Consider the following 15766-nt stretch of genomic DNA (forward strand, 5'->3'; position numbering starts at 1 on the left):
TGGATGAGGGGTGAGTACAAGCAGGCAAAGAGTTGGCAAGTAGGGACATAAAGATCCTTCTGTTTGCTGGCTGGTTTCTTCACTAACTCATTTATTGCACATGCAGAGTACTGTAGTTACAAACACCCATTCTGTAGTCAGAGTACCCAGGTTCAAATCCCAGGTCTACTATCTATTAGCAGTGTAGACTTAGGCAATTTACTTGATCTCCACAAAACTCAGTTTACTTATTCCTAAAATGGGAGCAATAAATTTCCATCTCATAAGACTATTGTGAAGATTAAATTAAACAATCTATATGAAAGAATGAGTATTGTATTTTGCATTGTAATCAAATAAAATTTTGGGTCAGTCTTATCCAGTTATCTGGTTCATAAGTCAAGATTTCTCTGTGTGACTTTATCTGCCCAACTGGAAATGAACTCTGGGCAGTGATAGGAATCTGTGTCACCACGGAAACAAACACCATGCCTAAGCCGGATGTCCATCGTTTCTAAAGACAAATGCTCGCCTGGATTTGTTCTGATTTTTCAAGTGACTTCCACTCATAATTTAATCAAAGAAGGAATTCTACCTGAAAGATGGAACTGAATAAAGAGACCAAATTCCAAGTAGCTATTAAGACCCCTGTTATGAATTTAGAGCCTGTGGATCCTGTCGATCCTAGAGCTTATAAAGCAATGGACCCCAATACTTCCAGAAGCTGATGTATAAGATGTAGGATGGGATGGACAGATCACATTGCGTCTGTGAATGCCATCTAAAGGGGCAGTCTCGCTCTGAAATGATTGATTAACGTTAATTAGTAATAACGGCAGCTGGCATTTTCTCAATATCCACCAACAGCCAAGCACTGTTTTAATTCCTTTTAGAGGGAACTTAAATTTAATCCTCACAATAATTCTACGAAATAGATCCCATTTTATAAGGAGTTTGTCCAGAGTCATGTGACCAAGAGGTGAAAGAACCAGGCTTTGGATGCAGGGAGTCTACTGTGAGAGATGATGGTCCTAACCTCCAGGCTATGGCGAGAGAAGGGTTGTGCTCAGCTCACTGCTCTGTGGACCAGCAGAACAGAGAAGAATCCCTCCATTCACAATCCTTTCCAGAACTATCAGTCTGAGTCTTCAGGACAACCCTGAGAGGAAGGCATTTTTGTCCTCATCTCACACAGAAAGAAATGTGAGTAGAGATTACAATGACTCTCCCAAGAGCTAATGCTAGCTATGCACTCTTTCTACTATACCAAACTGCTTTTCGAGCTCCTTGAGTACTGCCCAAGACACAGAATATCAAGGAACTGTCTGAGTATCCTGGTAAATTTGTGTTTCAGTGGATTCTATGGTCCGGTTTTGGGAAAAACTCGTCAAAAAACAAAAGCCCAGAGAGTCCTCGGCAGGTCAGAATGAGCACCACCCCCAAGGGCCATGGCCCACAGTGGTGAACCGAGGGCTGGCACAGAAGCAGATGCCAGAGCTCTCAGAACCAGGCCAGTATGGGGCCAGGAGGGAATCTGATAGCTGAGAGCAGAGGAACGAGACCCATAAACAAAAGGTCTGTCTCCTAAGAAATTCTGATTCCCCGTTTTGCTGTGTTCTTAACCCACTTTGTAGAGATGGAGCTATCAGGTATTAAGATATGGGGCCAATGAGCCAGGAGGGCAAGGCTAGAACCCTAAGAGACAGAGGTCGAGGAGTGAATCCCCATCTCTGCCTACCTCCCCAAACCTCTCTACCTGCCACCTCGCTGGGCACTCCTTACATCTGTGTGAGGAGGTATAATTTCATAATATTTTCCTTCCATTCAGGCAGGTAGGCCAGGCTGGTAGCCACTTCCTTCTGGATAGGCCAGGCCCAGGCCTCAAAGAACGGAGCCAGATTCTTCTGCACTTGGTGGGAGAACATCTTCACCCACAGATTCATTTTGTCCACATTGTCTGTGGGCAAGTTGGTCTGGTTCCTATACTCAGTGAAGAGACGGATGAATGGCTCCCAACCAAAGGCCTCCTGTAGCTGGGGAGAGAAAGCAGCAGCAGAAAGAGACATTTAATCCACAGAAGGAAGTCCCAACAAACACTGTAATCAACTAATAGAATGTATTTAACCCCTAAAACACTGGTTTTATTTCTGTTTATTTCTGGTTTTATTTCTGGCTACTCGCTCTGTCTTATCTCAGCAGGGCGTGTGAGTGAGCACGGCGCTCAGCCCAGAGCAGACACTCAAGAAAGGATGGCTGTGGTGATCCCTGTTAGGGTTATTGTCAGGATTTACCACCTATGTCATTATTCATGTAGCTCACTCCATCGTCAAAGTGTCGACAGGGTAGCACACAAGGATTTAAAGCTGGCCGAAGTGAAAAAAATCCTTGTATCTTTCACAGCTGCAACGTTAAACCCCCCGAACTGGGGAACTGTCCCTCTCTCCCTCACCCTGACATAACCTGCATCAGTCCCAGGTCTGTGCCAATCTGTGAGGCTACTGACGTGGCCTCTCGGAAAAAATGTGAGTTCGGTAGAAGCACAAGACGATGTACAGTCTAGGTGGACGGAATGAAGTTAAGTAAGACATGATTTTAGGAAAAAGCAGTTGTCCCGAGGCCACAGGGAGTAGCCCGTGTGTGGCCCGGTTATGGCTCTTTACAGTTAGGACGACGCTAGCAGTTCTCTGAAGCACCCTTAGCTGGATTTCACAGGTGAGCAGCTTTTGTTCCTGGGGTGAAACGGCCCAGGGAGGAGACTAGAGTCTCTGGGTAGTTTCGCTCTCATTCCCAGGGCAGTGGGTACACACAGAGAGGTATTTGGGCAGGTGGAAGAATCCGGCTGGAGAGTGAGTTCCAGAATCCCAGGTGGTGAGACTCTGCATGGTGGCCTGGGAGCTGCTCCAGGGACTGGGACGAGGGAACTGGGGTGCCGGACAGTCATTCAAAGGCAGAGGCAACCTCATGTGGAGACCAGTGAGGCATCTTGGGTTGCTTCTGAGGGAGAAACTGAGGCAGTTTCTAAGGAAAACAACGGGTCCCATCCCGTGATGTGTGGTTGAGGGGGTGGGGGGTATGGACAGGATGTTTGGTGTGAGATAGCTATTCCATGACAGGGTTTGGCTTCAGTCTCTGGTAAGTCTGGCTTTAAAGCCAGCCATGGTAACAGTACAGTACTCTCTTTGCCTTTTGCCTCTGTCTTGGTGTTTTCATGAATCTCCTCAAAATCATGATGTGAGGGTTCAGATGAGACAAGTCCACTTTGGAGTCAGTAGGGTGTCCCCTAATGAGATGCGCTGGCGGTCCCCATAGTGGGGTCTCCCCATCCCCATCTCTCTTGCCCAGTACCCGTAGATACATTTCCAGGACAGTCCATGCATTCCAGGTTTTCACATCACTTGCCCAGGTAGATTTGGACTCTCTTCTCCCGACCTGGAGGCCACAGAGCAATATTGGCAGGACCTCAAGGGATGTGCAAGACTATTTCGTGCGCGTAAACACACCACAGATTGCAGGTGACCTCCGTGGTGTGGGGGGGGGGGATCTCCCACTCCTGCCGCTGCTGGTTGTGGCCGAGCTCATGGACGGGGCCCCACAACCACTTGGTTCTGATGAGCTTCTCATTGATGAGCTGTTTCCTCAGTCTGCTAAGTTGGTTACCCACCTGTTCGTTTTGCAAAGTCTAAAATTTTGTTACTTTCATCGCCATCCCATTTTCTTGATTCTTGATGACTTATACCTTTAAGTCCCTTACTTGTCATTTTAGAGAGGTTTGAGAGGAAGCAGAAGTGAACTCATGTGGTAAGTGGAGTATTCCTGAGAGCCACTTCTTTACTGTCTTCTGCAAGGCATGTGTAATTACCACGTATGGAAGATAGTTTTTTCCTTCCTTTCATAAATTTTACTTCCTGACAATGGCCAGATTTGGTCTTAGTATTTAACTCTTCCATAGTCAGATGAAACTAACCACGGGTCCTAAACTCTCCTACTCAAGAGGTGGGCACATGCTGAGCTAGTTTGATTCTTCCTCCTCAGGATCAAATCTTCAGAAGATGGAAAACAAGTCTGAAGATAATTGGCATTCATTCATCCTATCCATGGCATCCTAACGAGATCCCTTCACCTATCAAACAATTCCTGGGGCACCTGGGTGGCTCAGTGGGTTAAGCCTCTGCCTTCAGCTTAGGATCTCAGGGTCCTGGGATCGAGCCCCGCATTGGGCTCTCTGCTCAGTGGGGAGCCTGCTTCCCCCTCTCTCTCTGGCTGCTGCTCTGTCTACTTGTGATCTCTCTCTCTGTCAAATAAAAAAAAAATCTAAGTAATTCCTGATTTTCTTGCTTTCCAGACTCCAGAAACTATCTTCACTCCTGTTGATTTCAAATCTGATTCTATAAGCTTCCAGTGAATTCTATTAGCCTCTGATATACTTCACTCAATTTCACTCTTGATTTGGTGTTTAGTTTGAGACTGTGTATTAGTTGTCGTATCTTTGATATGGTGGGAAATTGCTTCATTATTCAACCCCGCACATTCACAACTCACTAAGTTCCCTCTAAATTCTTGCAAACTGATTAGTTCTTTCCTCAGTTCAGCTCTTTCAGGCAGTACCTTAACAATGTAGTCAGTAGCAGTCAGCTCATCTTTCAACACACTTTTTCAAAACCTTTTGTTTTTACTAAATCCTGGGAATTCTGGGTCAATCTCCAAGAGTGAACACTCTAGGTCTTTTTTTTTAATTTTTTAATATTTTTTATTTATTTGACAGACAGAGATCACAAGTAGGCAGAGAGGCAGACAGAGAGAGGGGGGAAGCAGACTCTCTGCTGAGCAGAGAGCCCAATGTGGGGCTCGATCCCAGGACCCTGAGATCATGACCTGAGCCGAAGGCAGAGGCTTTAACCCACTGAGCCACCCAGGCGCCCCCACTCTAGGTCTTTAAAACTTTAAAAAAGTTATGACTTATCATGAATACATTTTACATTGTACTGTGCTATGTTCATGAAAGCCCACATACATATACTTAACCTTTCACAAAATAACACTTGCTTGTATTAAATGTGATATGTTTTGTTTTCCCCCCAATTCAATTCCGTTCTGCTCCAGCTGGATGTATTCTCATTGTTAAAAAGCTGTTCACAACCTGCTAAGCTGTATTTATTGCCTACTAATGGTTAGTGATGTGCAGTTAAACATTGCTGCAGATACTTCTGATAACAGGTTATTCTTTTATACTATTTTGTGAAACCCTCTACTAATTCTTGATCTATGTCAGTGATAAAAATGAAGAACAAGAAAAGGCATACTATCTAGTCCTATGGCATATCCCTTAAAGACTCGATCAGGCTGCTGTGGGGAGAATAAAACATAGAGGGGTAAAGTGAGGCAAAGGAAGGTATTGGGAAAGTCCAGGCAAAAGGTGGTGATGACTGGCATTAGGGAGGTAGCAAGAAGGTAGTGAGAGAGCGTGAATTGTTTGTCTAGAAGATAAAACTGACCAAATCTGCTGATAATTGTGTTGGGGTATAAAAGAAGGGAAGAACCCAACCCTCACTCTCCATCATCCCACCTAATGTATGTTTATGGCACTTGCTACCATTTGTAATTATATCATGTACTTTTTTCTTATTTGTTTAGTGTCTTCCTTAAGTACTAGAGCAGACACTCCGTAAGACCAGAGACTTGTCTCTCTTGTTCACAGCTGTACTCCAGCACCCAGAGGAGTGCCTGGCAAATACACATGTTCAATCAGTATTTGCTTCTATGAATGAGCAAGAAGAAAGGCATTTGGCCTCTATATTGGGTCCTTCATATAATTCTGCCCTTCCACTCTCTAATTCCAATTCTAGGAATCTTTTGAGGGAATATTCACAGATGCTAAGATTTATCTCTATAGACAGTCATCAAAGCAACTGATGCCAGTAGTGGAAAATTAAACACATGCTAACTGTTCAACAAGAGGAGAATTTGGGACCCTTCCTAAAAGGTTCAAGGAAAACTTTGCCTGTCTCCAGGGCAGGATGGCCAATGGTGGAAAATAGTTCTTTGAAAGGGCTCCAGCACCCAGAGCCCAGCAGACCCACGGGCATAGGGTTATGCCAGCTTGGTGTTAGTTTACTTCAAATCATGCATTCTAATTCTGACTCTTAAAATTTCGAGGGTTTAATTTAAAAAACTTTACGGCAGACTTCTTTGTTTTTAAAAGATTTTCTTTATTTATTTGACAGACAGAGATCACAAGTAGACAGAGGGCCAGGCAGGGGGTGGGGAATCGGACTCCCAGCCGAGCAGAGAGCCCGATATGGGGCTCGATCGCAGGATCCTGGGACCATGACCTGAGCCAAAGACAGAGGCTTTAACCCACTGAGCCACTCAGGTGCCCCTACAGCAGGCTTTCAACCAGTTCTTGGGGCCTCATTATTGTTTGCTGTCTTCACCCTGGGTCTATGTGGATGGAGTTAAGGGAAAGGAGAGACGTAACTAAGGAGAAGGAGGGGAGAGAAGGATATATGATAGAAAAACTCTAGGGAAAGTGGGAGCAGAGCTTCATTAAAACCCAGGTGGGCAATTTGTGGCAGTGAGTTTAACCCTGAGAAGGACAGGTTAGCCTTAGGAAGTGCTGTGGGAATATGGGTGTGCTGGTCCCCAGGGAGGTAACATTTCAATAGATGTACAGCTCCTGGCACGTTTTTGACACCTCCCTGTGGGAACTCATGCCTCTGTGAGCAACCATGAACACACTGGAAGTTACCATTTTCCTAATTAATAAAACCTACATTTATTCTGCTGAGTGCTGAGAAAAAATAAATGAGATAAAACCCCATTTTTTCTCACTAAAGAAAGATTAAAAAAAAAAAAAAACAAGAAACTTGCACAACGGAACTCTGAGTCCTAGAACCCAATCTTAAGTAAATTTATTCCCAAATCAAAGAGTTCCTGGTCTAAAAGATACTCAGCTACTTTGTCTCTTCATTTTACAAATAAGGAAAGTGATGCCAGAGAGGACCTCAAGGTTATAGAGAAAGGAAGAGAAAGCTTTATTTCCTGACCCTATTTCAGCTTTCTCTTCATACTTCTGTGCCGTTTTATGATTTCTTTCCTGGATTTACTTATTTGACAATTACTCACTAAAAACCGATGTGCATTGCACTGGTTATCCATTGAGGAAAATGGCACACAAAGGTAAAACAAAAATGAATTCTGTTTTCTTAGATGTATGCTCAGGATATAAGTATTCTTATACTGACTCCTTTAGTCTTTTTCCTCTGTCTGACACCAAGACCAACCTTAGGTGGCCAAGATTTAAGTCCTTGTGAGCCAAACGAGACCTAATGCCCAGGAGAAACTGTGAGTACATTTGGGCTTGCAGAGATTCCAAGAACTGGATGAATTCTTGGAGGAAGAGGCTGTCGGGCTGTCTAGAGGATGCTACAGTTGGGAGTGTATCTAGTGTAGCACTCAGGGATCTTTGTTGCAAGGCAATGGAAAGGAAACCTTGGCTAATTCCTGGAGGAAAGGGATCCAGAGGAAGTAATTTGGGCAGCTGTCATAATTAATGGTGCGTATGGAGAGCCAGGAGCTAGATGTTCAGAACTGCAGCCCAATTTCTACCTCAGGAAGTTTGGTTAGGGTGCAGCTGCTGTGACCACTAGCCACCGGATGCTACCAACGGAATTAATTCCATACTTTTATCCTCCCCTGGTGTCGTCGACTTGGTATTCAGTGTCCCAGTGGACGTGACTGACTGCTCTAGCTTCAGGGTTGAGAGGAAGAGAGAGATGTATTTGGCATTTTTACTAGTGTACTGTGAAGGAGGACCTTATCCTCCACTCAGACATAGACAATTTGAGGGGGACCCCAAACAGAACCAGGATCCGAATGCTGATCAGTCAGAACAAAATGAAACCCCCAAACAACTAAAAATCGCCTGTGTCTGTTTAAAATTAAACAGCACTGAATGAGTTCAGAATAAATAGTCAATCTGTATGAATCTGGTCAGGTTTCCCCTTCTTCATCTGTAGAAGTAAGTAGTAAGTCTATTGTCAATATGGCTTCATCCTAGATACCCAAGGATATATTGAGAAGTAAGGTGTTACTATTAGGGGGAAAGTCCCCAGATATTTTATTGTCATGAAGATCATCTGAGCTAATTATATGTCTGTGAAAGAAAAAATATCTTTTACACATTAGTCTCTTGAGCAGCAAGCATGTAAGAAATTTTAAGTCCAGTCAAGATGAAAATCAGTTTGGCTGTTCTGTGGATCATATTCTGTCTAATCTCTTTCCCTTTATATGAAAACTACTTTATAATTTCATGTAAAACTAAATGAATTTATTTCCCCACCCCTTTGAAATTTTAAAGACAGCATTTCTCCCTCCGTACTGGATTAGTCACATCTTCATACAAATATTCTCTAGTATTTCATTGTCTTAAAAAAAAAACTCTTTAAAAGACACATGAAAAGAAGCTCCATATCACTAATCATCAGGGAAATGCACATCAAAAGCACAGTGAGATGTCACTTCATTTGTCAAAATGGCTAAAATAAAAATGATAAGGAATAACAAGTGTTGGCAAGAATGTGGAGAAAACGGAACACTCATGCGCTCTTGGTGGGAAAAAAATTGCGGGTAACCATGTAGAAAACAGAATGGAGCTTTCCTCAAAAAATAAAATTGGAAATATCATATGATCTAGTAATTTCACTACTGGGTATGTACCCAAAGAAAACAAATACTAATTTGAATAGATATATGCAGCCCTATGTTTATTGTAGCATTTGTTACAATAGCCAGGATATGGAAGAAATCTGAGTGTCCGTTGACAGAGAAATGAATCAGGAAGATGTGATGTATGTTTTTATATATAGTGGAATATTACTTGGCCAAAAAAGGATGCGATCTTGCCATTTGCAACAACATGGATGGACCTCGCGGGTATTATGCTAAGTAAATAAATGAGACTGAGAAAGCCAAATACCATATGCTTTTACTCATATGTGGAATCCAGAAATCCAAACAAATAAATAAAGAAAATAAAAAGCAGGCTCAAACCTACAAATACAGAGACCAAACTGATGCTTGCTGGAGGGAGGGGGTTAGGAGATGGGTAAAGGGATGATGGGTGAAATGGGTGAAGGGGAATGGGGGGTACAGGCTCCCAGGTATGAAATGCATAAGTCACTGGAATAAAAGCACAGCATAAGCAATACAGTCGGTGATACTGTGTTGTGTGGTGACAGATGGTGCCTGCACTTGTGATGAGCACTGTATGTGGTATAGAGAAGCTGAATCACTATGGTGTACACCTGAAACCAGTACAACATTGTGTGTGACCCATACTAAGAAATCAAACAAAACAAAAGAACTCTTTGCTTAATCTTTTATCCCTCCAGTTGTCACCTCTTTCTTTGTTTCCTTACCAAGAAAAATTTATCAAGAGCATTTTGAATATAGGGGGTCAAATTCTTCACTTCCCACTCCTTCAAGCTACCCCATTTGGGTTTCTGACTCAGCTACCACCTCCCTTGACAAGATCATCTCCACCAGGACTGATCCCAAAGTCACCTCTCCACCTTTCTTTTACACAACTTTTTCATGAGCGGTCAACACCCCATGACTGTGGATATCTCCCTCTTCTGCTGCTTAAAAAAAAATTTTTTTTAATTTCTTGTAGGTCTGTGATACTAGAAGAAGTTTGGGTTTTTCTCTTATCTTACCAGGCTAGTCCTTCCCAATCTCATCTGCTTGTCTCAAAATGTTGGCTGGTAGCATTCTCAATGTTTTTCTTAAGGAGTTCAGTGTGGTCTAAGTCTTTGAATACCATCTATAGTCTGATGAGTTCTAAACTTATATTTCAGACCTGACCTCTTCTGTTCTATCAGACTTCCTAGTTGATATTTTTCTTAATCCCATACTCCCATTTCCCACTATAACAGTTAAAGATATGAAAAACAGTGAGGGCTCAAGCCAGGAGCCCAGGTATCATGCTTGATCTCTCTTCCCTGTCCCTGCCACATCTGATTCCTCAGCCAAGTCTTTTAGGTTCAGCCCCCAAATATAGCGGGCTGTATTTTCTGAAAATAATGACTGTTTTGTTTCTTCCTTTTCAGTTTGTCTATTTTTCTTCATGTGTTAGTAAGGACCTCCATGTCCTATCATAATGGACATGACTAGTTAGGTTGATACCAGGATTCCGTATTGGTTAAACATTAGAAATTCAATTTATGAACCCACGTAGGTTAACAGATGAAAAAAGAAAAGGTACACAATCAGTTTAGTAGTTGAACAAATGCTTTTTATTAAACTCCAAGTTCAGGGGCGCCTGGGTGGCTCAGTGGGTTAAAGCCTCTGCCTTCGGCTCAGGTCATGATCCCAGGGTCCTGAGATCGAGCCCCATGTGGGGCTCTCTGCTCGGCGGGGAGCCTGCTTCCTCCTTTCTCTCTGCCTGTCTCTCTGCCTACTTGTGATCTCTATCTGTCAAATAAATAAATAAAATCTTTAAAAAAAATAAACTCCAAGTTCATTCAGTAAAAATGTCTTAGAAAATAAGGAATGAAAATAAAGTTTCCTAAACTGATCATGGATACGTACAAAACCTATTGTTAGACATCGATTATGTGATGAAATATTGAAACATTTCCCTTTGAGATCAGAGCAAGAGAATAATGTGCACTGGTACCGTTTGTATTCAACAGTAAAGTCCTAGCCAGTACAGACCCCTAAGGTGAAAATATATAAAGAAACAAATAATAAAGAAAGAGACAAATAAGTGTTATAAGGACTGGAAATACCTTTTTAAAATGTTTAGTACTAACAGGTGATATGAGTGTGCATGTGGAAAATTCTCAGTTTGAAAGCTGTGGAGTTTAGCAGTATTGCCAGAGTTAACACAAATACTAATATTTTGTGATATTGCTGAAGTTAACATATCAACATTAACTGTATTCCTATATAGAATCGATATTCCAGTTGTGAAATGAATATTCATTTGGATTAATGGAAAAATCCACTTACACTAAAAATGATGAAGGATTCAAGGGACACCTGGGTGGCTCAGTCGTTAAGCATCTGCCTTCTGCTCAGGTCATGAGCCCAGTCTTGGGATTGAGCCCCACATGGGGCTCCCTGCTCAATGGGAAGCCTGCTTCTCCCTGTCCCACTCCCCATTTGTGTTCCCTCTGTCACTGCTTCTTTCTCCGTCAAGGAAATAATTAAAATCTTTAAAGAAATTATGAAGGATTCAAGAATGAAGTAACGTATCTAGAAAATGTTCTACAGTTTTATGGGAAAAATTAGAAAAGTATACAGAGAATCACTGGGGGTACCTAAGGAGATGCTGAGGTAAAGCATGATCATCGACTGAAACACTAATTTCTTAAAAGTTGTCAATTCCCCACAAATTGATCTAATTTTTTAAAAAATGCTTAGAATCAAATCACAGCAAGGTTTGTTGTAGTAGTAGTTGTTTGCTTCTTTGTTTCGGTAGAACACAGCTGACTTTAAAATTGAAATGGAAGCAACAAAGAACCATGAATAGTGTTCTAGAAGAAAAATAAGGAAGAACAAATATAAAAATATTACAATATTGTAGCACTGACACAGAGATAGAAAAATAAATCAAAAGAAAAAAACAGAGAGCCTCCAAAAGACCCACAGTATACAGACACTTGGCCCAGCAGATGAGAAGAAAAGAGTAGACGTCAATGAACAGTGCTATGATAACTGGGAATCCATATTTTTAGACAATAAAGTTGTGTTTCTGTTTCATGTGACCCTAAAAACATGTGAACTTGAAAGGATAATTGCCAAACTCTTCGAAGATAATATAGAAAAATATCTTTATGGGGTTTGGAGAAACAAAATAATTTTTAATCCAGATACAAGGAGCATTAACCATAAAGAAGAGATTAACAACTTTGACTTATAATGTTTATCAGAAAAAGTAATGTTTATCAAATGATACCAGAAGAAGAAAGGGTAACCCAGAGTGAGAGAAGCTATCAGTACACAGATAACTGACCATGGTTGTACAAACAGAATATCATGACATGCAGAAAACCAACAGAAAAATGCACAAGAGGAAGAAACAAAATCCAAATGTGAAGTTAATCTATGCAAAGCTGCCTAACGTCATTAGTAACTAGGACAGTGTACATTAAAACCACTCTAATATGCTATTATGCACCCTCATTTTGGCAAAAAATGGTGGGGGGGGTGGTGCTAGTAAGTGTCCACAAGATCTAGGGCAATGGAAACTCCTCGTATATTCAGAGTGGTACAACTTGAACTCGCCATTGTTTGTAACTTGTTTTCATCTAGTACAGTTGAACCTGTGCAAATACTATGGCGCGGCAGTTCCATTCTTATGGGATACCAGAGAGACACTTTCAGATGTGTAGAGACACATAGACGTTCACAGTAGTAAATGGACACAAATAAAACCAATCAAATATCTATGAACAGCAAAACAGATTATATTTCCTATCCTGTATTCATACAGTAGAGTATTAGGCAGAAATAAAAGTAAACTACAGCTATAGTTATCAGTGCAGATGGATTTCACAAACTTTATATTGTGTAAAAGAGGGAAGCCATAAAAGTTACATAAAATATAATCTTATTATATTTACATAAAGTTCAAAATCAGTTAAAAGTATAATGCATATATATTTTTGAGTGCACACATGTGTGTATGGGGATGGAGGAGGAGTAGGGTGAGAGGGAGAGAGAGAATCTTTCTTTTTTTGAAGACTTTATTTATTTATTTGACAGAAAAAGACAGTGAGAGGGAACACAAGTAGGGGGAATGAGAGAGGGAGAAGCACGCTTCCTATTGAGCAAGGAGCCCAATGAGGGCCTCTATCCCAGGACCCTGGGATCCTGACCTGAGCTGAAGGCAGATATTGAATAGAATGACCCACCCAGGCACCCGAGAGAGAGAATCTTAAGCAGTCTCCACGCTGAGCACTGACCCGAGGCAGGCTTGATCTCATAACCTGAGATCATGACCGGAGCCCAAAGCAAGAGTTAGACACTTACTAACAGAGCCACCCAGGTGCCAATAAACTATATTTTTGAAGGTTGTGCATAAAGGGCAGGAAAACTGTACAGGAAAGCAAAGGAGGGTCACAGATGTCAGGTTAGTGTTCCACCCGGAGGCAAAGGAGGTGTTTTGTTCTTAGAAGGACACAGGAGGGGCTTCAATTCCTGGTGATACTCTCTTTCTTAGCCTGGTGCTAAGCCTGAAGGTTCACTTTACAATCATTACATATGTAATTTTACATATCTTTTCTGCCCTTTTTTTGGTGAACATGACATATTCCAAAATAGCAAGGATGTTGTGGGGTTGCATCTTCTGACTCTAAAAGACCCAACTTCAGTTATTAGAGCACATTATAACTATGTAGATTATAACATGACGGTGTTCCTGAAACTACTTTCTTTTTTCAGTTTTAAAGTCTGTATTATAACAAATGGATTATGGCAAGTAAAGTTCAAAGTTCTGCCTGCTTCTGAGTTGTAACGTGTTGCTTCTTCTGTCAAATTGTCTGGGTTTAGCAGGGATTCAGACAACGTCCATGTTTCCTTTTAATTCGATCTTTAAAAGCCTTAAGACAGTGTCCCACTCCAACCCCAGACTCATCTCTGGAAGGGTCCAGGAGGATGGAATCTTTTTGACAGAAAAATCATAATATCCTAGTCACGTTAAATTAAATCACTTATTACTTGCAACTCAGAAGTGCCTGCACCAAGGAATCTTGCTTCAAGTATTTTCAGAGAAAAATAGGGTAGAATCTCCCCAAACATTGTATTTCTTTTCCTTTTTTTCCCTGCTGAATGCAGGATTTAGATGTAATTAAAGGGATACATTGGCTCTAATCCTTTAAGGGCAACCACCTATCCACACTCATAAACCACTTTCCTGCCATTACAGGAGTAGCTAGAGCTCCCAAAGGGACAGCAACCCTAATCAAGGTATCCACTGCATAATTCTGCTTAGAGTCTTTAAAACCCTCAAGTACACACACACACACACACACACACACACACACGGTTGTCATCCATATATGAGACTAAAATGTTACTCCATCTGGTTATTTGGCCAGTTGTTTTCAGATTGATTTGCTCTGTATTACTTTGGATCCAGTATACCATTTCCCAGGGCTTGACCCCGGCCAAGTTACTGGAAGTGGTTCAGGAGTTCTCTGTGCACTAAGCATTTTATCCTGGAGCCTTTCAAGATCTTCAGGCCTGACATAGTTGCTGCCTTTAAGAGCCCTCATTTAGCCCTACAGCAGGGTCAGAATCCTTGACAGTTTGTTTGAGAACAGAGATTCAAAAGAAATAAAGATTCAGGAGGCCCGAGACTCTGGTTTTCAGGGTAGAGTCAGAATTCCCTGATTGCGGCCCCATTTGGTGATGTGATTTTGACGCAGGTATGGGTGAAATCTCTGGTAAATTGAGTTTTATTTCCTAGTGTGCCTTTAAAAAAGTTTTTTTTTTTTGGCAGAGCTCTTGTTAGTCTTAACTATCTTGTGACTGACTATTGTATCATTATTCATTTTTTGATAAGTAGTTTGTACCACTTGATATTCTTTTGTACGTATTTTTTTTTTAAATTAAGTGGCCAAGTTTCCTTCTCTGTGTGGTATGAGCCAAGTGGAAAGGCAAACTATACTGGGATCCAGAGAGTATCTTATTGTTTCTTTTCCCCAGTGGGTGGTGGCTGTTTCATATATGTGCTAAATGATTAGGCTAAAGAAGCCTGCCCTATGTCGAATGGGTTAACTCCATCAGTTGAAGAGAATACTCATCTCTAAACCTCTTTCTTAGAAGCGGGGGATTAAGTGAGACAAAGGTAATGTTTACTTTGGAAGGATATTTCTCTGTGGTCTAGATACCTCTATGGCCAAAATGGTATCTTTTGGGAAGGTTCTTGGGCTTGTTCTAAAGATCGTCTATTTTATGAAAGTCATACATTTGTTAAGAGGTACTAATTAAAATTTCATATATGTAATTGATAAAGGCAGTGACTCTGTTGTATGCCAGGAGTCTAAATCCATTCTAACAATATTCCGAGCAAAACAGTAGAATGAATTTGTTTCTGTTTGTTTAGGATTGGGAGATTTTTGACTATTGATTTGGGAGATTTTTCATGACTAGGACAAGCAAAACATGACTTCCTTTGTGTATCTCTATTCAAAGATCAAAAGCCATGGGGTCTTTTGGTGAGACATTTGCCTCGGTAATAAAGATAAACTCTCAAAGGCCTTAAAGAAAGATTTGAATAGTAGGTTTAAATTACGCCTTCAGGAAATTGGTGTGTTTGTCCTCTTCTAAAAGTTTTATTTCTTGGCTATAAAAAATTCATAGAATATTTTTTAAAAGGTGAAGAGCATATTGACTGTCAGTCGCTTTATTGGAAGAGGAGCCTGGATAGTTCTTTCAAACCAGAACTAGGGCAGGGACAGAGTTTGCCACTATGGGAACAGCACAAGGATAGTCGTTGTAATGCTTCACATAGCCACAAGGAGGAGACAAAGAGCAACATAGGTGACCACAGACTACACTGCCTAAGGTCCATTCAAGATAAAAATTGCTTTAATTCCCTTTAGCGGGGCTTGTTATTTCATTTTAACAATATTTGCCAGAAGTAAGAGTCTTTATGGTGCATTCAGTGTGACCAACCACTAGAGCTTCAATGGTTTTGAAATTAACTGCCCATTCTTCTAATAAGGTATGGCTATGTAGTGCTGAGGGGAGAGGTAGGCAGAGTCCTTCTTATTGCCTT

At 41.3% G+C, this 15766-nt stretch overlaps 1 protein-coding gene and 1 long non-coding RNA gene across 4 annotated transcripts in view; one reads left to right on the plus strand and one right to left on the minus strand.

Annotated features, from left to right (window-relative positions):
* LOC308352240 overlaps positions 1-15766 on the plus strand; it is a 200727-nt gene that overhangs the window by 105259 nt on the left and 79702 nt on the right. The gene's annotated exons all lie outside the window — the stretch shown is intronic.
* The window catches only part of LOC308352237 (TRPM8 channel-associated factor 2-like), a gene marked incomplete at its 5' end in the record, with an annotated part of 40652 nt that overhangs the window by 2954 nt on the left and 21932 nt on the right, over positions 1-15766 (minus strand). The window contains one exon of one of the 2 annotated variants that reach the window (XR_013967642.1): positions 1762-1978. Coding sequence is in view for 1 of the 2 variants with exons in the window: in XM_080818339.1 (XP_080674465.1) it covers positions 1758-2012 (255 nt within the window). Of the gene's footprint in view, positions 1-1735; positions 2013-15766 lie in introns of those variants that run through there. The other variant, XM_080818339.1, reaches the window with a different exon arrangement.

This window comes from Martes martes, assembly GCF_963455335.1.
Source record: "Martes martes genome assembly, chromosome: 11".
NCBI classification, from domain to species: domain Eukaryota; kingdom Metazoa; phylum Chordata; class Mammalia; order Carnivora; family Mustelidae; genus Martes; species Martes martes.